At 35.8% G+C, this 25494-nt stretch overlaps 1 protein-coding gene across 1 annotated transcript in view; it reads right to left on the bottom strand.

Moving 5' to 3' along the window:
* KIAA1468 (KIAA1468 ortholog) overlaps positions 1-22982 on the bottom strand; it is a 63172-nt gene extending 40190 nt beyond the window's left edge. The window contains exons 1-11 of the mRNA XM_017738586.1: positions 22928-22982; positions 19997-20086; positions 11964-12035; positions 11799-11854; positions 11576-11689; positions 9390-9593; positions 9209-9300; positions 7925-8233; positions 3504-3579; positions 3033-3128; positions 2871-2894 (exon numbers count right to left, since the gene is read on the bottom strand). Of these exons, the coding sequence (XP_017594075.1) occupies positions 2871-2894; positions 3033-3128; positions 3504-3579; positions 7925-8233; positions 9209-9300; positions 9390-9593; positions 11576-11689; positions 11799-11854; positions 11964-12035; positions 19997-20086; positions 22928-22982 (1188 nt within the window). The remainder of the gene's footprint in view (positions 1-2870; positions 2895-3032; positions 3129-3503; positions 3580-7924; positions 8234-9208; positions 9301-9389; positions 9594-11575; positions 11690-11798; positions 11855-11963; positions 12036-19996; positions 20087-22927) is intronic.
* Between the last annotated feature and the right edge of the window lie 2512 nt (positions 22983-25494).

The raw sequence follows: 25494 nt of genomic DNA on the forward strand, positions 1-25494 counted from the left end.
TTCTCAGTATAAATATTTAGTGGTGCATATTCAGTAGACCACTACTATTATGATTTTGCTAAATTTGCATAACACAAAAGAAAGTTAAAGACTAATACTGGAATAATGGGCAAGATGAAAGATGTAAAAAATTCAATGAAAGTGTTGATTAAGAACAAGAGTAATAAGATATTAAGCAAAACATTTACTCTGGGCATCACTCCATTAAAGGACTACATACTGCAGAGTACGGAAGTTGTACATACAAGGTTACTCTTGTTTCCTGACAAAAAACCATTGACTTTAATATCTTAGAAAGTGTGAAGAAATGAGTATTGCACTGATTAGTTATTGCAAAAAGTTTTAAAAGACTGCTTCCCTCTAATTACATTTTAGCCAAAGGAATTTTTTTTATGGTACATCTGTCAACAAATTGAAGGTGGCTGATTTTACTTTGGCCTTTTTTTTTTATTGTTAATGTATTTTAAGTGGTAAAAAGATAATTGAGAAAGCAGATTCCAATGTAGATCAATTTTTATGAACCCAAGCTGCTCATTTGCAAGAAGTGTTATCACAGACTGCATACCCAACCAATGAGCTTTTTTTTTTTTTAAGAATTGGGTTTTAGCATTTTGTTACTGCTCATTTCACTTATGTGGATTTTTTGCAACACCTCCTTTATTTGTGAGTGCGTTCACATATGAATCTAAATACTGACATACAAGTTTTCAGGGAATTAAGATAACCTAGATGCTTGAGATGAAAACAAAACTAAATTTATATGTTGTTACATGAATTTTGATAACTACAAATTGCTTTGAGGCAATTTTCCTGTACGGTGCATTATTGATTTTACACAGTTGAACTGCTTTTTTAGAAACAACTGAAATGATCCCCTCAGCCACTCTACTCAGTACTGTGTCTTTCCTTCTTTCTTACCTTCCATTGGAATCTAAACTACAGACATTAAAGAACAATTAAGCTGCACCAATATATAAAAATAAGAAATAATTTCAGGAATGTCAACTATAATATTTGCTGACTACCAGATCAGGCAGGCTGCTACTGACCTTAAGATGCTTAAAAGCATAGGAAACATGGCTTCTGAGTCTCTGCTAAAGGACAAAAACTATTGAGAGGTTGTCAACCTCTGCAAACTCAGTTTCTCCAAAATGGAGATGCATAGCATGTAATTTTCAGCTTAAGATTTTGCAACCCATTTCAACATGACGAATGCTTAAAGAACAAAGATATTTCAGGGAGCCATCAAAAAATTATGTTTCACTCTAATCCTAACACATTGATAGTGTAAGATCTTAAATACTACCATTCTTCTAGTTTCAGAAGAGACTGGCAAACACTTTGCATTGTGAGTTGAACCTGTTACACATCCTTCTCCAATTAGTGATCATTAGGTATATTTTTACACCCTTCTCTGTGCAAAAGTCTCATTATAAGGTTGTTTTTGGACAAGACTCAAAGTTATACCTTGTGGAAGAGCCTAGTTCTTAGGTTAGCTTTTCATAATATTGATTATGATAAATACTGACAGATGATCTACCCAACTTTTCCTTCAAGCTCCATGACTACATCAGAAAGAACATTGCAACAGTTATAGCAAAAGGTGGCAGGTAACTAAAAAAAGGTATTTTTAAAGCAAATTTCAATTCTTGAAACGTTAAGCATCCTGTGTAATCCAATTACTCAATTCTCATTTGTGGCTTTTTCAATTAAACTGAAACAGAGAATTTAAGGCAAAAATACATGTAATTAAATATAACTTTCACTGTAAAACAACCTAAGTAGGAAACAGACTAAAAGGCCACAAAAATGTTCAATACATTACACAGATTATGCTAAAAGCTGTGAGAAGAAGCCAAAATACCACATCCTGCCAAGCAGAAGGAAGGAAAGGAATAAATAAGAAATCAGAAATTAAGCACTGATCCAGGAACATTCACAGAATTATTGTGAAAGAAAGAAGCATTTCCAGAGCACCCAGTTAACACCCCTATCCCCCTCAGAAAAAAAAAAAAAAAGTCTTTTATGAATTTTCAAAACATGGCACATATCTCAAGTTCACCATGTCAGCTGCTGACAATTAGTTGTATGGTATAAAATTTTAGATTACAGGATCAGTACAAATTTCTTGCGGAATTTTCAAAGCCTTAAAATGAATTTATGCAAAACACACAACTAAGTCTACCATACTGTAGGTCCCCTCGACAAGGACTAAAACTTGCTCAACAAGATATGCTACTTCAAACCTTTTATTTCAGTGTCAACTACAGGGACACTGAATTTTTGTTTGATATGTCTTCTTCAGTTTATTTTTGTTTTAACATATTTGGTAATGTGCAATATTTAGACAAAGCAATTCAAAACCAGTCATTTTTTTCTTTCCTTTCTCATGCTATATAGCATGAATGATTACGCAAACCATCACCTTCAGTTACATTCAAAATATACACTACATGTTCATAATTTTTGGTTAGTCTCATTTTAAAGTTAAGGAAAACACATAAGCAAGATTGCTCATTTTCTTATGAAGAGGTATTTTTGATGAACCTTTACTTGGCTGATACATGGAGCTTTGAAGAAAAGACAGTAAAATAATTTTTTTTGCTGAAAATTATTTTTGTTGAAGTACATAGTGCTGCAAAAGAACCTGAACATTATTCCTTATTTAAACTGATAGACAAAATAAACCAAACAATGTTTGAACTCATGGCCCCTGTTCTTTACAATGCACATTGATACAGTATTCCCTAACAAAAACATTTGTGCTGCCACAAATAGATGGACCTACAGTAACAGTCTTGCTGAATGCTAATGGGTGCCTTAAGCAGAGGAAGAAATATTAGGATACCATGCAGATTTACTGAACTCACCTGACAGAGGTGTAAAACCATTTTCTAGGAGCAGAGATGCATGCACAAAAGTAAGAACATGATTGCAAGTAATAGACTTTCATGAAATTGGACACAGCATCTTCAAAATGAACAACAAAATATCATGATAAAAGTAAAATGTAAAATTTCAGGGTTCCTCACCTCTCGTTTTGCAAGCAGCACATTAGGAACAATATGAGGCAGGCAGCGTCCCAACATTAACATGACACTTTTTTCACTGTCTGCAATCCGAGACACCTAGAAAACCAAGTTGCTTGTTTGCTTTTTTTAGAAGCGCAGGAACAGAAAAATACCATTTGAAAGGAATAATAAAAATTGCAGCAGGCTGATCACTTACCAGAAAAGTATTTAATTTACTCCCACACATTAAGCTGTACGTTTTTGACTTACATGAATCCACTTGTAGAGACTCAAAACTTCCTGGTAATTACACTTCTATCACTAGGTTCGTTATTAAGCATAAAATCTAAAAGCATATCCTTATTTCTTAACTTTCATGCACATAGATTCATCTCTCCATCTATGTCTTGTTTCAAAGCAATTATTGCTTGTTTACCTATTGGTGCCATGCAAAATGAAGGATCTTTTAGTTTATGTCAACTGGAAATATACCTCTGATCCCAAACGGCTGTCTGCTGACATCCGACAGAAAGACAGTAGTGCTTGATGGAAAGCTGGTGACAATTTCCTGAAATATCATCAAAAAGGGAATGGGGGGAAAAGCATAAATCAGAAAGGTGATAAAGCAAGTCCTTTCACTCTGGTTTAATCAGCTAGGTAAAATGACATCCAGAAAGCATGTTTAAGTGATGCATACTACAGAAGTTTTAAAATTATCTTTGACTTTTAGGGTGTTTAGTTTGTAGCAAGAAAAAAACCTGAGTGTCCTAATTAAGAAGTTACTTTTAGTTCCAAAAAATGTAACATTTTTCAAACCGCTGCACAGACAAAAATAGGACTAAAGCATGAAGAAAAGGAAGCTTAGGCAATACAAGAGGAAGCATACAATTATGCAAACAGGGTGGGGTGGGCGCAAAAATCACACAAAACAGTAATTTTGCTTAATGCTCCAATTCTGCACATTGAACAAAAGCATTTGAGTAGTCAGTCAAGTTACAAGCTTCAAGCTTAAATAGAGTTTGCTCAACTGCCACTTTGGGATCTAACTTTGGATTCAAACGCAGCCAGAACCTCAAAATCAACCTTAAACTGCTGTCTAAGTCCTCATACAGGGTGCCTCTGTACAAGCACTGCCTCATGGCCACATCTAGCACCAGCCAACACAGCTGAGCTACTCAAAGCCTTACGCATCCATATCAAACCCTGATAACAGCCTCAAAACAGCCTTGTCTGAAGAGGATAATTTGGCAGAAATGCTCTCAGAAAACAATTACTGACCACTACATTAAACAGGCAAGCAGCAGCACTCTATTTTTCCCAGTAATGACAACTTCCTCTGCGCCTTATCTGAGGCCTGTACTTAGATGCTAATCTAACAGTGCTTCATCCACTATGTTTAAAGAAGAAAAACAACATTTGTCTTCCAAAACATGCACAGAAAGCATCTCACTCATTATCATCATCTGCTGTTTGAATCCTCCAAAGACACTGAGAGGAGACAACTCCTGTTTATTATGTGGAAACTGGTAACACTTTTGAACCCTCAAAAATGCTACACAAAAATGCCCACAGAATCCTACACACAATTATGGGCATGGACGTGCATTTTATCTAATAGATTGAAACATAATACTTCTTACAGTAAATACACTATCATTCACCCTTTTCTAACTGAAAAAGCCCATTAAGAATCAAAGCTCCTACTTATAATTACTTAAACTAATCTGATATTGATGAATATACCAGTTTTCCTCTTCTCACAACTTAGAAAATTATGATAAATAAGAATTTTTATTTATTACTTAAAATCAATTTTCTTTCTTAACAGTATGGATTTTTAAAGTAAATTTTAAATTTTAATGAAGGAAGCTTGTTTTAATTCTAATCAGCTTGGTTTTGTGCAAAGTTCACTTTCAAAAAGTTACTAAACTCCTTAAATGATAGCTAGTTGTAAAGGATCTCTTTCACAATATGTTAGTCCTTATGCTGTAAAATATTCTTGACTGACAGACTTACAAGCTCTACTCAAGACTCTACAGTTTTTTGGAGAACATGAGCAAGCACTGCAAAGCAGCAGCTTAACATTAACACAGAGGCAAGGCCTTGGCCAGCCCTCTGCCCAGGCTGTCCCTCAACTTAGCATTCATTCTACAGAACGTCATATCCTTTTCCACTTGGAATCCTACTTAAAATCCTACATAAGGGCAAAGTTCCATTCCCACTTTGCAGAGGCTGAAAAGTAAGTATGACAATATGTCACTGAATGTCCCTGTGCAGTCAGTAACAGCAACCTCTGGGCAGCGTGGATCCTGTTACAATTGCTGGCTATACTTGGAGTCCAGAAAGCTTCTCCTTAATGAAGTCTAAAAAACATCCTTGATGGCTACGCTGGACAAAAACGATAGAAGACCAAGGCCTCTTGCACACAAGTCAGTGGCAAGTCTCTTCAAGGGCCAACAGATGCCAGTAGTGAAGACGTTCAAACATAAGAAAGTACAAAGAATAAAAACCTGAGCACTATTATTCTATTCCATATACTTTGGGACAAAAGAGTCAATTCACTCAAAAAGCCAGGACTGCTGTATACAGAAGACACCTTGTATTTGGTGCAAATTACCACACACCTTAAATTAGTTGAATAAACACATGTGGTGCAGTCTATTTAAGCCACTGCTAGTGCTTTGTACTGCAATCTGTTAACTGAGGCATTTTTCCAATGATGGCCATGTCCTCATTTGCCAGCATGCACACACAGCTGCTCTGAGTGCAGTCACACAAAACAGACTCACTTCCTCTTCTCTCTTCCCATCTGGGCAAGATTTATGCCAAGAATACACTCTACAGATACAGTAGTAACAATCTTGCCTTTTAGGATAGTCTTAGTTATTAACCCTTAATACATTCTGAATAATTTACAGTAATTGTCTTCTACAAATAACCCTGGATTGAAATCAATAAATATCCAGCATTTCTATTCTGCTGCTTCTCCCATAGACCTCAAAAGATTTAACAAATAATCTGTTTTCTTAGTAAAAAAAATATACTGTATTATTACAAATCTAGGGCACAATCCAGGAAGAAAATTTAGTACTAGACACTGATCTATAAAACAAATATGCTTTCCTTTGACCCTTCGCTGACACATTAAGCCCAAAGCGGAGTACAAAAATAGCTACATATTACACATGCATTACTTATTTCTGCAGTGAACTGCATTTGAGGGGACTTCTATAGTTAACTCAATGGGGATTCATGGCTTCATTGAACTACTTTTCAAATAAATCTGTGTGCAGTTATATTTAAAACAGCTGTGAGCAGCAAAACAAATGCTGTTCTTCTAGACTCTGTCATAAATTCCACTGGAAATACACAGTTCACTCCTCACTCAGTGATTTAATCCTATTTTGATATACATCCTCACTATCCCCAAACCATCAATCTAATATTCATGCACTTCATGCCACCCAGCACTCACCATTAATCTGAGCAAAAAGAAACTTGCAACAAGCCAAATGAAAGCAGATAGACAAGTATATAGCAATCAATGCACAACAGCTGTAAGTTTTGATTACTACATAGTCTAGATTTTCAGCTAGGATACGAAAGAAAAAGAAAAAAATCTGGAAAGCTTAAATCAAACCCCTGACCATTTTACAGAAAAACCTAAGCTGCTCTACTTTCCTGTTAAACACTAGTGTCAACTAAGAGAGAAGAAATTTGTTATGAGACTCTATATTATATTCAGAAATCAGAAATCTTTCCTCCTATCCAATTCTAAAAGTTAAGATATCATTGAAAATGCAGCCCTGACCCTACAAGTTAGTGCAAGAAGTACAGAAACTCCAGAAAAAGCAGGATTGTTAGGGTTTGCAAGAAAAGAAAATTACTAGCAGGGTTAGCAACTCTTATTTTGGGTGTTCTTTTTCTTCCCCCCACTACAAGCTTGCATTTATTTTTCCATCTGCACAGAATGTCACACAGATTTCTACTTGGTATTTTCAGATGGAAAGGTAATTCTAGAAACAAATTACACTATCAACACCAGCAAAAGTTCACTAAGAGAACTGATAAAATACAAAGCAGGATGGCTGCCTGCTTCCCTAGGAACAGAAATGGTAAGATCATAAGGTGATCTATGTGCATATCTTTGTCCACAGTGGTGATAATTACAAGTTGTACATACCCCTCATTATGTTTGTGGTCCATGTTACTCCTGATGACTACAGTGGTTTAGCTATCACTTAATGAACAAGTCCCCTCTTCACTATAAAAACACTTGTACAGGTTGAAAGGGCTTTCTCAAGAACACTTACAAACTCAGTCTCCAAGTAATAACACAACACGAATACCCTATTTTAGTTAATAGAATCATAGCTACCCAGTGAAGGCTTGCCACAAAATCAAAACTCAAAAATGCAGTATTGCCATTAGATACCTTTCTGATAGCTAAAAAATAAGTAAATGAAAAATAGTACCGCTCTCTAGGAGAGTTATACACATCTACATAGAAATGGTAAAAAATTTTTCCAACAAGTCTTCAAGCAGAACAGAAGAGAATTATGAAATTAAAACTTAATAGCAAATGGAACTATCTTGTCTTCCCATTCACTATTCTGATTGTACCTATTTTTTTGTTGCAAGAAACAGGGCTGGTTTTAGAAACAAGTAGAAAGTGAAAAGAAATTCTGAAACTTAATACTAAAACTGTAGGTTTATCATATGTACTCCTTCCTAAAGAGATTAGGAACAATATAAAAATATCAGCACTGTACCCTAGAGGTATGTTAAGTCTTTTATTTGCCTTCAAAACACAAATGATCTATTCATTTGGCAGAATTTCACTGTTAGAAAAATATCTACTCACTTTACAAGAATTTTTAATTATAACATGCAGTTTACAACTTATCACTAACCTATTAGGTTTATCAAAGTGGACTGCAGCTTTAGATGATGGAGTACGTGAGGACAGTTTCTCTGCCTCTTTAGAGGGCACAGAATTTAGCATATCATCTTTAGAAGTCCTTGAATCCACTTCAGCTGATAAAGCAAGGCTTGTTTCCTCAATGTTTCCATGTTTATTGTCATTCTCAGAGCTCTTGATATCCAAGTACCGTCCATTGTCCTCTGAGACTGTGAGAGGCACTTGTTTTAAAGAAGGATGGGGAGCTACACCATAAACTGTTGACACAGCAAAGTTTTCATTCTTGAGAAGATCTATTTCACTGAAAGAGCAAAATATGAAGTATTTTTGTAGCTTTCATGCAAATGCTGTTCAAATCACACGACTGCAGCACAGAAATAAAGACAACATACTGAAGAGCTCAACACACTCAAGAGCTCTCTTCTTCAATTCATGTGTGTAAAAATTTCCTGTAACAGAAATAACTTCCATCACACAAATTGCTCAAATAAGCACTAGTTTCATTGAGTACTTTGGTAAATAATTAGTAGCAGGAAAAATGTTGCACTCTGAGTGAATCAATGAAACAAGTGAGTAACGAGTTTTATCTCCTTCTGGCTGAAATATGAGCACTGAGACACAAATTGTCACAAGATGGAACTCTATCTAGGATGCAAAACTTAAAACACGACAGTGGTGAATCAATATGTACTATCCTATCTGGCTTTGAAATGGTAAGTATGCAAGTCAATAAAGCCACTTAAAATTTATGCACTTTCCCAGATGCTGCATTAGTACACCTCATAAGAGGAATGATATCTTGTGGCTTACAGAATTATGTTTTGACCTAAGCTTTAAGTATCTTTTTTTTTGCTGTTATTAAAGATACTGTCATGTCTACTAGTCTTGCTCTTCAGAAAGAAGACATTTGGTGTTAAAACAAGCATCTTTTTGACAGCACTTGCAAGCTGTACCAAGGAGTGACATAAAGCTAATTGAAGAAAAAACCTATGTAAAACAGATCAGAAGTGATTCGGCTTTCAAAGAACTAAAGAAGTTACATTGAAAGAACAAAACTGATTACAAAATTAAATTATATAGGTAATAACAGGGAAATAGTCAGTTTGAAGTCTCTTCCTTTTTCTAAATCAAGTACCATGTATTGAAAAGGAAAGACTGCCCTGAAGAATTCCTAGTAATTTCCTATATCTAAGTTATGTTTTCATATACGTGCTAGAAAAACACGGAAAAGTTGTTCAACATTTATCAGCAGTCAAGTAGGTTGATAAGTACATACCTTTCAAGTCTTTGGATTTGTTCCATCAAAGACCATTTCTCACTGTTTAACACACTAATTTGATCTTCCAATTTTTGCACTATTAAACATTGCTAAACACAAGACAGAAACAAAAGAGTTTAGTACAATAAAGCTAAGCAGTTCAGCAAACAGCTGCAGCATTTCTTCTGTACAGCCTTACTTCTATTGACCGTGGTGGTGTGTCAAACACAGGGACGGTCCCAAGTATAGGAGTGTCAACCTCTAACTCATCATCTTCTACTCCAACTGATGCATCCACCACATCTCTCGCAGTAACGTGATGGTTTCCGAAGTCACGGTAGAGTTGTAACAGGTCAGGAGGTTTTGGAATGTTCAATCCTACATCATCCCAAAGTTCAAAATCCTTCAAAAGAATAAAAGAAACTAAAGCATACAATATACTTCCTTTTATTTTCATTTATCTTCCTCATTTGACCACAGGTGATGCAATAGCAAAATAATCACATCAAGACTGCATTGTAGTAAATCAGATAGAAGCTTAACTCAGCAAGAAACAATAGTAGAGGAAGGATCCACTTCATGAAACAAAGCAGTCTCACTCTAAAGGCAACTCTAGGTAACATACTAGAGACAGAACCTTCCAAAACCACATATGTTACTGTTTTTTCCTAAGACATGAACACTTTTTAGAATCAGAAATAACATTGCTCAAATTCTAGCAAAAGCCAATGCATGTTGATACAAGGCAGAGATACCAGTTTTGTTCCCATTTCATTTACAAGTGCAGGTGTAATTTCCCTGAGGCAGACAGTCACATTATCACAGAATCATTCAGGTTGGCAAAGACCTCTAAGATTATTGAATCCAACCTTTGACTGATCATCACCATGTAAGCAAGACCCAAGTACTAAGTGCCATGTCCAGTCATTTCTTGAACCCTCCCAGGGACAGTGACCCCATCTCCCTGGGCAGTCTGTTCCAACGTTTAACACTTCCATGAAGAAATTCCTCCTGATGCTCAAAACAGCTCAAACAGCTCTGTAGATGACTGATAGTGAGGTGCAAACAATACAAGGGCCTCCCTGTCTCAAACCATCACTCTATGTTTTTCTCATTGACATCTTATCATCCTATTAGTACAAGATTACTCCATGTCTGTATATATAAATAAGTACGTGCACTGTTACACAAGAGGTGTGATGGTCTCCTTAATGACAGTAAATTTAAGTATTTGTTTAAACTTTTTTCCTGTTGTTCCCAGCCTTCACTGTATTTTTTCCATAGTCTGGTCATGTACAGGAAGGATTATTTTCTCAAAGAATTATGTGAATAATGTAGAAAAATATGTGCCTACTATATGCTAATTGCAGTATATTTATATTTACCTTTTAGAATTAAGAATTTTGCCTTTTTTTTTTTTGCTAATTGTCTCACAACACAAAACATTCTCAGTTGAGAACACAAATAGTAAGGACAAACTATTCATCTCTTCTCTTTTGGGGGCTGTATTCTCACAAGTATTTGGACGTTAAGTGCAAATATTCAGCGGAGGTGATGATTCAGAAATTCTATTTAACAACATATTTGCTTTACCGATTAGGATATGAAACACAGGAAAAGTATAGGAAGACCAGTTACCGATAAAACTGGATGAAACTCTATATTTAATTCTTCTGGTAATATTCCAGTTTTGTGATGAATACATATTGGGTGTTGATGTTACTGGGTGTTCTACCCAGAAACAGTCAGAATGTAATTAGAACCTTCCAAACATTCAAAGATATTCTTTCCATCAAATGTAAGCCAACAGAGATATGTTGAAACTGATCATCTTAAGAAAAATGCATCCAAGCACAGCTATGTTGAGAAAGATCTAGCATAACACCTTATTACCAAGAACTTCTTCAATACTGTACTCAGTGCCACAGGTGATTAAGTATACTCACACACACATACAAATGCCCAGAAGACAACCAATGGGTAAATTTTATAGCCTGTACAAGTCAACTGAGCAGGATTTAAGGAAAAGATTATGTTTGAGAATCAGATCCTTGAGTTTAACTGAACGTGTGCCACACCAGAATATAAAGAAATACACAACTCACAGTATTTCACTTCTTGTTTTGCTTCCTTTAAAGAATGCAAGCATTCTTGTCTCCTTCCTACAAATTTTGGGAAACTGCTGCTCAAACTGCTGTGCTTTCAAACCATGGTTTATATATGAAAATGCTAACTAACATATTTAACCTTTAGCATACTCACATACACGAAGCAAACTACATGCAGAGGAAAAATCATTTAAGTTCACTTGATTTTATGACAAGATCAGAATATGGAAAGCAGGCATGTAAAACAACCCCAAACAAATCCACAAGCAAACTTTACCTGATCATGATTTTCATCTGAAAATGTTATTGATGTAAGCTTGTAACTATTCTTCAGTAAAAATTCATTAACTAGGAAGTTCAGAGCTCTTTTCTCAAGAGGTCTGATTGGCTCCTGGAAAAAAAAAGAAAATATACTAGATCTTTGGTTTATCTCCCTTCCAACTATGGAAGCATATCCATACTAAAATCCATGCAAAGCTCATTTATCACCAGCCACCTACCTGAATTTCAGGACTTGATTTATAATTTTTTCGTTCCTGCAAAGGAACTTCATTTTCTGGGGAGGAAAAAAAGAGTAACTAAATTTTACTCTCTCACAGAGGATGAGCTCAGATACTTCTACATTGTTTAAAGTAGAGACTTAAGAAAAGGTTTATGTACACCACCTGCAGCCTGAGTCAGGTTGGCTCGAAGGGCCTGTATGGTCTCCTTGGCTTTCCGCAGTTCAAACTCCAGGACTGGACAGGGATTTGGATTAAACACACACAGGCATCCAACCAAGGCAAGGGAAACAAAAATAAAATATAAAAAGCAAGGATGGGTGTGAAAAAAAAGATACTGTTTGTATTAAAAATAAAGCATGCAATCTTTATGGAACTTATGAACACATGCAGCAGAGTTGGTCTGAAAGCAAACTGGTGAACATTTTCCATAGTTTCACTGGCCTTAGGTTAGCTAAGTCAAAATTTCAAGCTGTCTGACAAGGACTCGCTGTAAGGTTTTGGGATAATATTTGGGAGCTGATGCTGTCAAATGTTCTGTTTTTTCGGGGCAAGAAGAGTATGTGGGCAATCAGAACACAGATCTAAATGAAGCAAATACGCCATGGCAGCAGAGGAAGCTGTCTCCATGTAGCAAAGCTTAAACCATGAAGTAATGTACAGTCTCATTGAAACCACAGAATTTTTTTTTGAGAATTAGATCATACACCAAAATTTTAGCAGTTTAAATGGGAGATCTTGAAATGTACTTTATCTTACTAAAAAGAATAATCTCATTTTAAATTTCTCTTTAAAAATAGTGGAGTTTTAGGAATGTCCTAGAGTCGATTAAGATTTTGAATTCAGTTCACTGAATTCAAATGAAGAGATGCACAAGACCAAAATACCCAAAAAATGCAGCTCTTCTGCAGTACTTATAAAAAAGCTTGAAAGAAAAAAGTCTTTGCACCATTATTCTTGAAAGTTTACAGTGATTTTCAAAGATCTAGAGTCAGCTTTAAATTCAAAAATACTTAATTTCAGCTTTCCATTCTCTCTTAAATTCACCTTTCAACTCCCCTAGTCATTGTTATGTGTTTCTCATGTTCCAATGTTTCCTCCAAAAAGGGCCAGTGGTGATTTGTGTGCACTGGGATTTCATGTGTTTTGATGCTGAGGTTATATGTATGTGGTGGCTTCAAATTTTAACCCCCTGGACCTTTGCAAAACACACAGCAAATGTTCTTTTTAACAACCATTTACAGTTAGAACATCTCAGGAAACCTATTTAAGAGATTACCAGATAAATATATGCATTTCATTAATTCTCAGATTAATCTCATCACACTTAAACGTACAGTTACCAGAAGGAAGGACTCTCATACTTAACTAGAAGAGATGAGCACAGAACACCTACCACGCTGAAGTGTTAGATAACCTATTTAGAACAGTTGCGTATCTACTTTACTCCCCTGCAAAACGAAAAGTGTTGTAGCACCTTTTAACAAGAAAGTTTCAATGAGATCTTTAATCACTGCCTGGAAACAATTTAACACGGCATTTTTCAGAGGACAAAGCACAGCAGAAACACTGCATTGGCCCTTGCTGGTAAAAAATGTTACTGAAATGAAACCATTTCCTCTGTTGAGCATCTGTTACTGAGACTCTTTTGATAATTAGCACTCATGGAAAAAAGATTCACTCAGTTTGCAGTTCTGCATAAAAACTGAAGGAGTAACTACAGTACACCACATTTGCTACATGAAAGTAACTTGTTTGATGCACAGAATTTTACTGCAGCAATACAAAAGCGCAACTGAGGATACAATGAATAAAATATGTAAAATCTCTCTAGCATTCAGCAATGCTGATCTGCAAATACTTCTGTGCAACAAAGTTAGAAAATGCTCTCATGGTAAAGTAAGTACCTAATTTTAGCACTTCCTCACATTTGAGTTACTTATTCACAGTTGTAAGATACTAATTTGTTACTTTTTGAAAAATTTAACTCAAATTAAGTAATTTTTCTTATGGAAATGACTGTGTGTTAACATTTTACTCTTGTAAAATATTTTTGAAGACCAGAACAGTTGCAGATCAGGAGTGCCCTGCACTAGAATGATATAAATAATAAAAAAAGTTAGAAAAACAACACAAACTATAAAAACTCAGGAATCCAATTAAGGGAAATAGGAATAAGACATGTCTGAAGGCGTAGAAAGCCAAAAAACTCATGTCAGACAAACCCATGTCAGACGGCAAGAATTGATTTTTAGTGAACTGTAATGATGCTGAAAATTCCTAGAAGTCATTAGGACTTTCCCCATTCAACCTTGAAAGTAGATTACTCTGCTGCATGTTTCTGTTACATAGTAGAAGATTCTAGACATTGTATATTTGAGAAGCTGTCACTTGGTAGCATATCACAACAGCCACATAATTCTACCACAACACAGCATTGTTACACAGTTGTACCTCATCTAATCTTACTAATGCCACCATTATAATTGCCATCATACAAACCTTGATGCTTTCAAGTCAGTCACAAATGTAGTTTTTATTTGAAGTTTGTACATGTTTATACAATCATACATGTAAATAGCTATAACATTAACTTCAGTCAAATGTTAAACTGTGATTAAAAGCTCTTGAAGTTATACTGAAATGTGATCTTCTGCCAAAACATGTAATGATTTTTAACTCAACATGTCTACCAATGAAATCAACACTAGAAACCCTCATTTTTTGATTCTAAAACATTCTCTTAAATAAAAAGGCAACTTTTAAACCCCTTTCTTTGTAACCATTATGAAGTATTGATTTTAATATAAATGACCTGATGCCTCTTCCCCTCCCCTCTCCTGCTACAAGGCTGAAACTACACCTTCAGAAGCATTGACAAAGCCAGCTAAGGTTTAATTTCGTGGTTGACTAGGCTGATAACATGTAGAACTCCTAGCACTTGGTGAAGGAGCTAACACTCCTCAAGAATGATGCACAGAAGTTTTGCTGCAGACAGCCTAAGAAAGGAATACTTTAGAAGGATACAGATACTCCTCTACACCAGCAAAGCAAAGAACAGAAATTTAGAGCCTTGAAGTTGGTTAATCTTCCTACAAGGAAAGGGCATTTCTGAACAATTTAGTTTGTCTTAGGAGAGAAAACTATTCCAAATCTCAATGGCTCTTCTGCTTTTTCTTTATTAAAAATTTCTAATCACTACAGCTACCATCCTGGAAAAAATTACAAAGTCTGACTTAAAATGGGTGAATCTTTCAAGCAAGCAACAATGCATTGGACCAAGGCTTTCAGACAGCCATTTTTAAATGTTTCAGCTTTCACGCAGCTAATCTAATACACCTTAAAAGAGAAGTGCACATCGGGAATGAGTAGCTTGTCTGCTGAGCTTTGAAATTTCAAAATTAAACTTTCTCAAGGGTCTTATTCTATTGACTTACATAGATTGAAAAGTTACCTATGAAGAACAACCTGCAATCTGGGATTGAACTAGTTGAGATTTACATGAACAGCAATCTTGTTGAGCCAAGGACAAAAAGTTGAGGAAATAAACAGTACTTCTAAAATCATCCAGCACTTGCATTGTACAAGCAGTATTATTTCCAATTCTATTACAACATTATATTGTACATATGAATTACCTTGTCAGATTTTTGCATACTTCACTATGAAGTACTCAGTACTTCAGATAATGGTAGAAGGGTAGTTTTATGTTGTGAAACCACTATATGGCATTTGGACATTTTCTTTTAAAAGTAGCTCTCCTTTGAAGTATCAACGGCCCCTGCGCTTACCCAGCTTTCCTCAAACTTTCATACTGCTACAAGCTTTGTTATTCCTGCCATTTTGAGTCTTTCCTCCTTGCCAAGTAAATGTAGAACTTCAGATGTCCTAAATCATGCCCTCTAAAACTTGTATGACATCCCATTACATTTGATGAATCTGTGCCTACATTTTGAGTCAATCAGAAGAAATTTAAATTCTCTGGCAACAGTTAGCAACGCAGCCACTGTCACAAACGTACTTCAGAACCTGAGGTTTCCCAACTCCCACTTTCCTGATATAAGAATTAAGAAAAGAAGTGGCCTTGAAATGTGAAACACTTCAGCACATAACACAAACAGCCCCGAATCAAAAAGCCGTGCTTCAGCACAAGAGATGACTACCACACGACAAAAATTAAAACCAGCAGGAGAGTTCACAAGCAAGTATCAGACAGCTTGTCACTCTAATAGTGGGAGGCCAACACTTGACTCAGTAGCCTCATTCATGCTTTGAAGTTAATGAGACAGGACCAGCTACAGAGAAGACCCGAACTACAGCAGACTTGTCTTCAGGTTCAACCCCTGGAGACCTTCAACCCGGAAAGAAATTTAAGAGGCTTATAACTGCTTCAGAGGGCTTAAGACAGGTAGCGAGACGACAAAAACAGATCTGCTTTCAGGATGAACAAAGTGCAATGTTAGCAAGTGATAGTTGTATTACAGATGCCTTTTGTGTTCTGTTTTTTAAATTTTGTTTGTTGATCTTTTAAAAAGATTTTCCTCTGATTTTGGTGTGCATAAGTTAATAGTATCTACTGAAAAACAAAAGGGCTCTGTAAAAAGCAGAAACTGTGAACCTAAGTCTAGATAAATGAAATTCTTACAAATAATGAAGTGTTTTTTGAACTTCTCTCTTCCCTTCAAATCTCATTCTGCTAATCAGAGACTCAGCCTAGCTAGAAATCAATGCTAATACAGGAAAATCTGAGAATACGTATGATTGAAATAGAGTTTGATTGTAAGAATTAATTTTATCATCACTGAAAACACAGCATGTGTTTTTAAAATGATCAGATTCTCAGTTATGTCAAAGGCAGGATAGCAATAATAAACATTTTGAATTATGCAAAGTAGGGGGTTTAGACCATGGCAAATTTAAGATGCGGCAGAAGATTCATTTCTTTAGACTGAATGTCAGGCAACCTATTTAAAGCAAATGCTGTGAGTACTCAAGTTAGGCATATCCTTATTACACAGGAAGGGAATAGGTTTTCCATTCTCTAGCTGCTTTATGGAAATTATGAGTATTTGGAGGAGGTCTACTAACCCTACCAAATCCTTCAGTACTGAGTTTATCCTAGCAACAATTATTTCAAGCACTTAATACATGAGTTAGGATTCAAAACTTACCAGCAGTCTTAGAGAACAAGTTGTTTCCATCTAGTAAATTGCAAGCTGTAAGGATGCATTTTGGTTTTTTTTTTATCTTATTGTTGTATTATAATACATTATTAAATGTATTATCCAAATTGTTACGTAACTCTCATTTTCATTAAGATAGGGTAGATAAAGAAGAAAATTTATGTTTTCTAAATTGCAGTTAGTTTTTTCATACTTATCCACACCCTGACTGGCTTCTGTGACTTGCATCTTTTCAGTCAAGCTGACAATAACATTATAGAAGGGCTCAGGTAGCTTCCTTTTATCAGATTTCTCAAGTGAAAAGCTCACAGCAACTCTTCAAAACATGTTTGCTTCTAGGTCAAATTTTGATTCTAATACCAGATGAAATGAAGTGGTCTAATAGTCTTTAAATACTGAAATCAATTTCAAACAAAAGTTGACACAGTTATTTCCAGGAATTTTTTGATTGTTAAAACAAAAAAATACAGCAGCTAAGTCTACCACTACCCATAACGGGCAAATGGAATATGGTGGCTTTGGATGATGCATGCAGACATTTTTTTGATTTGGGGCTTTCTAACATTGCCAAGATGTAAAAGCATTTGTAAAGTGGGTATGTTATAACTTCAGTTTTAAAGTTCTTCTGACTTGGAACTAGTTCAGCCGTTTCATTTAGTGACTGATGTGCATTTATTTCCTATCTTTCATTTGATAAGATAGGGAACTGATATGGAAATCATGTGTTCTGTCCAAACAGTAAAAAACAAAGATAGCAGCATGAGAAGGGCATTTTCAAAGAGAAACTATTCAAACCTCATCCTCAGAACTATCAAAAGAAAAATATGACTATTCGATCATATGAAAGCCTCAAGCTTTCACAACAGATGACAATTTTAATCTCCTAAGCATCAAAGCTCTTAACTGAACAGAAAGAATTTTAGAAGAAATAAGCAAGATGGACTTCCACTTAGGTATCAAAGTGCATCTGCAGCTAAGAACAACTTCAAAAGCAGAAGTTGTAAGCCAGAGTTTGTTTAAAGAAGGAACTGGATTTGCAAAAGTTTTGAAACCTCTGTTGACATAATTTTTTAATGTACAAAATAAATACTTATCAGTTTTCGAAATTGCTCAGGAAGATGGCTTTTAACAGAATTGAGGCAACATTTTAAGCAATTACGACCGAACTAGAATTTTAAGTAGAAATGGGATATTTTTGAAAACTATCAGTCTTTACAAACATCCAGAAATAATATTCAGTCTTACTTTGTTCTTCTGTTACTTTTTAAGAACTCTTTGAAAAACATCTCTAAAGGAACACAGAACTGTAACGTAAATACCCTGACATACAATTTCCTCATCAATTACATATGACAGGAGTCAATCACTATATGGTAATTATCAAAAATACTGATCAATTTTAAGATTTACTTAATACTTAATTTTCAGCTGTATTGATTTCATACTGGAAGTAATCAATATTTTGTTACTAATGTTCTGTCAGAAGATTACTGGTTCTACTGGATGCAAATTCTGACTGGTCCATATTTTCTATAAGCATCTCTAACCCAGTTCCAAGGACAGCTCCAAGCAAACATCAGACTAGTTCTCTACTAACACTATCGCCAAGAAATACTGACTAGAATCAGGAAAAACCTACCAAGATAAAGAAAAGAAATAAAATACTGGGATTTTGCTTGTTTCTTCCTTGCATTCCAGGACACAATTCATAAATGCTTGGGTTCCTTGAACACAATTTGTTTATAAGATTAGTTTTCTATTTACAACTATTGCCTCCTTGAAAAGGACTACATATACAATACACATATTGAAAAAGAGAGTAGCTAGATAGTAATAAGAATCCAGAAGTTTCCACATAAATTGAAGAACAGCAAGTTCCTATAGTTCTAGGCCAGAACACCAAAATACTGGTATTGCTTCGTGTTTGTGAATTTCATCCAGTCCTTTAATTCAGCAACACTGGCTGGATAAGAAAAATGAGATTTTCCCACCATTTCACACTGACCCAGAGATGAAATTTCAGAATCAAGATCCTTTACAGAACTATGTTTCATCAGCCTTTCTGTTGCTTTTAGAGTAGAGACAATGGAATGGAACAGAGAGACAGCTGCTTGCATCACTTCAGGTTTCATAAAGCTCAATCATGTGAGCAGAAGTCACAGCACGGACAACTTCCATGAGCTCAGGATATTGAACAGTATTAACTGACAGGAAGCAAACAGAGCTCTGTAGCCATTTTTAGAGAGCTTTTATGGGTTTCTCAGTGGAAGCTGTGAATAACTTAATATAGGAACTTGGAAAAAATCCTGGACAGAGAAACATGGATCACATGCAAAAGTGGTTACTAAAATAATTTCAAATATAGGAGAAGGTTCTGCCTTTGGTGATATAATAGATCCAAAATTAAACGTGCCAAAGGCTCAGAACAAAAGGCAAAAAAAGACACTCCTTTAAACCAATCTTATAAAATCAAAGAATCAAATTGGAGAGAAAAGCACTACAATTAAGATTTGTAGCAAAGAAGATTTGTGGAACTGTGTAAATCCCAAATTTGCTCTGGGTTTGGAAATGCTTATTTGATCTCCATGAAAGCCATATTTAAAAGATGACTTGCAACAGATCTTTACATCAGAAAGCTCTCACCCATGTAGTAGTCACAGACCACTATGTAGAATAATTAATTGTATGTTTCAGCTGAACAGCAGTAGTCAATATCAAGTAGGCAGTATCAAGACACAGTTCTACTGTCAAAAGCTGGGCACAGTTTTCAATTATAGTATTTGTTTCTGCACTGGTGACATCTGGAATCATACAAAAGGACACCTGCCTGAACATTTACAGTAACTACAGCAGAAGTGTCTAAAGCATGATGCTGTCACTAAGCACCTAGTTAAACCACCTCAGTAAAATCTTGTCATCTTCAGAAATGTTCATTTAAATATACTTATGCTAGAAACAACAAATTAAACAGTAAAATTAACATCCTGTGATTCCTAAAACATATGAAACACTTACCTGCTACTCTTTCATCGGTTTCTCTATTGCCATCATCAGAGTATCTTGCAAAATCTAAAGAATCAAGAGTACTGATGCTTCCAGCACGATCTTAAGGGGGAGAAAAAAAAATTATCAGAAAGAATCCTGAAGAGTCTTTTCTAGAGAAAGCCAAAACAGCATCTCGTTTCAGGAGCTATAAATTGGAGGCTACATGTTCTGCAACACTCAAGTTTTACTGCATTTTCCAAAGGTCTGTAAGTAAAGAGTACATCAGTAAATTTGAACCAAAAATACAGCACTACAGCAAGTTCATTGAACACAGACTGTAAGAGATTCTTGCTCCCTCTAAAAGATGGCATTTCTAGTCTGTCCACAGCAAATGAGGAGCAGTGCACTGCAGTACTTCCCCTTTTCCACAAGGGCCAGGGACTTTGGCTTGGACACACAGGTGAGAATGTAAAAGAAACCAAACTGTTGTGTGACAAGTTTCATGCAGTTCCCGTTTAACAGAAAGCTGTAATTGCCTCAAATACTCTTCTTCCTTTTCCCATTTCTAGTATTTTAAAGCATGGCAACGTGACCGAATACTTTTTTACAATCTCCTGACCTAGCCTTTAACTTCAGTACATACTCACTTAATCAACATTTACTAAGGAACACAGTATCTAACAAAAGCAAAGGAAGCACAGCTCATGCTATTGCAGGTATAACATTCACACTCTACAATTAAATTCTTAATTTAAAAAAGAAAAAAATCAAGAAATTCCATAACCAACATAAGGTTTGGACCTGATCTTGACATTTTTCATTTCAGGGGAAAGGCAAAGAAAAAACCATCAACCAAAATGCAATTTTGATATGTCTGTTGAAGCACATGTTCACCTTTTTATAATAAAAATGCACAAATTACTTGGTAACAGAACTCAAAATAAATTGAACATGTTCCTAGTACAATTGAACATGCAGAAATTATATTAAGTACCTTAGTATCTTTCTTCTCCTTTGAAATTAATTTCTATGTAGCAGTTCAGAAATAATTACATTAGAACTGTAGTCACATTAACAAAGAACAAACTCCACAGAGCTGTCAAAAAAACTCTTAACTGTCAGTGGAAATAGAAGCAATTTCATCACTTGTCAGTCAAACTCTGTCATGACTAACATCACTAAGTATTTAACCTCTCCTCCCATTCTGCATTATGTAAAAAAAGAACAAACAGAACAAAAAAAATTCTATTAATGAGTTTCTTTGTATATTTGTGCCTAAGTTGTACTGTAAGGTCTTGTGACATCCTCTCTACATGTAGACCAGCACTGCACTCAAATAATAACACCTGAATTAAGACTGATGAAAGTATTTACACTGAAAAGATACAGAGAATACTAAACTTACCAACTCTAGCTGAGTTCCACAATATCAAAACTTGCCTGAAAACCATAACTTGTCTGTTCCATGGACATATAGTATATGACAGTATACAGTTTATATCTAACCACAGGGTTTTTTCCTGTTACAGTGTTTTCTTATCCAAACAATGAAACAGGCTGTTGCTCCTCAGTGAGTGTCTATTCAGTCATCGGTTTTAAACATCCTTGTTCATATGCAGGTTCCAGTCTTACCCTCTCCAATTTTTTCAGACATTAATCTGATTTAATAATTCTCTGTAGGCTGTTCTTTATAGCTTAGCAACACAGTACAAACTCTTTGTTTTATATCATCTTTGGAAAATGGACTGTTGTGAAAACAAACCAGTGGGGAATCACATTTGAAGAGATTAAGTTCAAAAGCAAACATGAATTTTGCATGCACAGTATGAAAGTCTTTAGAACTGACTTTTCAAAACACCCAACACCGTGATGAGTAGATACTGCTCCAACTTATTCCACTGGGAGTTACAAGATCATTTTTTGAAATCTAATACACAACATTCAAATGGAGATCTCAGTGACAAGCTGATGTTGAAGAGAAGTAACCAAGTCTCACATACAGCATCGCTACGGCAAATGCAGAAATAAAACAGTTCCCTCCTGCAGTCTTGCCATCTTCACAGATCAATTTTCTAATTGATCTGTGAACAGAAGCAAAGTAATATCAGAGAAACAATGCTCAAATTTTCAACTTAAGTCAACCACATCACAATTACTGAAGCATCCAAAGCCATAAGCAACACAATATTTCTTTATATGACTAGTGGTGCACTTCAGAGACCAAGGCTCTCCTCTGAAAACTGATAAACCCGGACATAAAACACAAACTTACTGGCCAAAGCCAAAATTTTCTTGAAAAAACCCCAAACCACCAAAACCCAGTTGCCTAGAGAAAAGAAGGGGGTAATCACAATCTTTGTCAGGATGTACACAACAGAAGCTGTTTAAGATCATACCAGCAACTGAATCCAACAACTCACAATATCAATCAGTTCTACAACCTTAATGGTCCTACAGGAACTCAGCAACACCAAGGGGGTTTACTATTTCAACACCCAGAAACTGCCTTAAGCACCACCCCTGCATGCACAGCAGCAATTTTCAGGGTTGAAACTTGTACATTCACCATTTAGACTTCACTTTATCATTACAGTGTTCATAATAAAAGCAAACATCTGACTTCCTTTTCATACAGGCCAACATTGAGAAGACACACAAGCAGCTAGACTCAGATTGATGAAACCAAGGAAGATCTGCTAAGGAACACCAACCCCACGGCCTGTTTCCCGCTACCATGATTTCACTCTGCCAGTAATGCTGACCCTCCTTCCCACACAAAAGCACACGCCCAGTACCGCAGCCCCTAACGCAAGAAGTTTCATTATCAGCAGAGTCACGGCACACAGGCACCGCCGGGCAGGGCGGTGCTGAGCAGCGCCCACAGGGGAGAGCAGCGAGCCCGCGCCACCGCCTCCCCTACCTAAAATGTCACCGAACGGAGTCTGGGGCCTCGCTGCTTACCGCTGTCTTTGTAGGCAGGCATCAGCACAGCTTTAACTCCTACAACTAATGTCATTGTCCGGAAAAATCATGGAATAACATCTTAGAACCTCGTATTTTACACTTCCATAAAGGACGTACCTGCTCCGCAAGGGATCAGAGGGTGTAAAAGGTACCTCCCTGCGGGCAGCACAACAGCCTCATTTGTTAGGAAAATGGGCAGGGCTGTCTGAAGGAAAGAAACCAAAGGGAAGGGCTGTGCTCAGGCACACAGCTCACCTGAAGAATGTGAAATATCATCATTTGTCTGAAGTACAAATAGTTGTACTCCAAGACACTGAGTGGAAGCATTTCAACTACAGCATTCAGAAAAGAGAATTATTTTCTGAATTGAAAGGGGAAAAGAAAAAAAAATTAGAAGAAAACATATACTTAAGTAATTTTTAAAATAAAAATAAAAATCTTAGCCTTAAGTTATCTGGCAAAGAATATCGAAGGAACTTCTTGTGGAGAAACTTGTGAAAAAGGAGTACACTTTGGCTGAAATCTGCTTCTTTCTAAAAAAGAATCCATTTTATTGTCTTGGTATGTGCATTCTTACCAACAGTCTCCTGTGCATGGATTTTAGACTTATTTCTCTGAATTAAAACACTTTAGAATTAGCAATTCCTTTCTGCTAAAAGCTTTCCTAGTGAATAGTGGCAAAATAATTGCTGTCAGCTTCATGTTTCAGAAACAGTAAAAGCAAAGTAATAAGAACAATTTTGACAAGCAGGCACAAACAACTGCAGAACATGGATCACCTCAATATGGAACAAGAAAGTGCCACGGGTGCATAGGGAAGCACTGAAATTGGCTTAGGGTTTTCATAATTCATACTAGTGAAATTCCAGGAGACATATTGGGATAATAAAGGAGAGCCTGTGCACAATTCTTGTCTCTTACCTTTACCACTGGAAAAGGATGAGCGAAATCAGAATGCCAATATTCATGTACTCAAAGATACTCAAAGTTAAGAAGTTATTTAATCCATTTGTTTAAAAATCCAATGTGTTTAATTTCATTTGTGAAGTTAAAAATCATGTTCAACACTACATTTTGATTACTAACTTACACAATCTTTTAAAATATTGCTTCATTCCAGAGGAAAGGAATTTTAATTCCTTCCTTATTCCCAGAACTGCCACCAGATGACATGCAGATTTCTGCTGACACCTTCTGTTCCCTAGGCATATATCCAGCTCTCCCTACAAGTTGAGCATAAGTACCAAAGTAGGAAAATGTAAGGAAACCTCAAAGTGATACATCCCCTTCCACTGACATACATAATATGAGAAAGGTTGCATTTCATTCACTCTGATGATAAAAAGATTGTTTTTTACCAGCTTACCCTAAAGGACACCAACAAGGATCCTATTAGCTGTATTTTCATATTAGCCATATTGTCACAATATGTGCATTAAGCAGAAGCAAGTTGCAGTCTTCTATAAAATCACATTAAATAACCTTTACATGCACATGACACCGTAAATCAACTAAAAACGCAGCCAAATTAAGCAGCATTACTTATTGACAGGAAGGCTCAAGAAAAAATATTTTTAAAATTAATGTTTTAGCAGCTGTTTGCATTTACTTCGCAAACATCCAACTGATCTTAAAAAAATTACTAGTTGATAAAACAGCCCAGTTGTAATATTTCCTCTAAGATCGCAGGAAATCATATCATGTACTAACAATTAACCAAATGGAGCATATGAAGACCAAGAACTCCACATTTTTTCCTTGAAATTCAAAGAGAAGAAATGATACTATGCTTGTACAAGACAGATTCACTTTGCAATGCTAACTAAATGTTCACTTGTATTGAAAAATATTTGTAACCCTGAAACCAGACTATTGCTATATTTCAAACTGCTGGGTGAAATAGCTGGCTAACCACATTTTAAACTGATTGAAGAAATAACTGGCCACTGGAAGTCGGGTTTTGATTAGCATACATATGGAACTAGAAGTGAATCCTTCCCAGTCAGGATCAGACTGCAATATCCCACCAGATATTGCACATACTAGGACAATATATTTCCCAGTTTAAGCTAGGCTTTACATGAATTATATGGCTATATGGAGGATGAAACAGATGTAGGCAGATAGCTTACACATATCATAGGGAGATACAATCTTTTTTGGGTTTTTTTGAGATAGAAAAGGTCTGGATAATAACTTAATATCCATCATGCTATATCAGGGCCATCAGCTGGACTCCCAACATCCACCCTCGCACACCACTATTTGGAGAAGAAAAAACAAACATGACTTTGCATTGAAAAAAAAACCCCAAAACCAAACAAAAAACCCACTATTTGAAGACATTCTACCTGATTGCTTAATACAATTTTATTTGTCAATTACTGTAGCATTATCAAACAGGAACACACAACATAGCACAGGCTTGGAAAAAACTGTTAAGAATATTCATGCTGCTGGATACTAGAAAGATATATATCAAGAACTCTGAATACTCACCCTAGCAGAGCTCTGCTTCTAGAAGCATGGAATTTTTATTTCATTAGTCTTTTTCTTTTTATTTT

The sequence above is a fragment of the Corvus brachyrhynchos genome, unplaced genomic scaffold (genome assembly GCF_000691975.1).
Source record: "Corvus brachyrhynchos isolate BGI_N302 unplaced genomic scaffold, ASM69197v1 scaffold237, whole genome shotgun sequence".
In the NCBI taxonomy this organism is placed as follows: Eukaryota; Metazoa; Chordata; class Aves; order Passeriformes; family Corvidae; genus Corvus; species Corvus brachyrhynchos.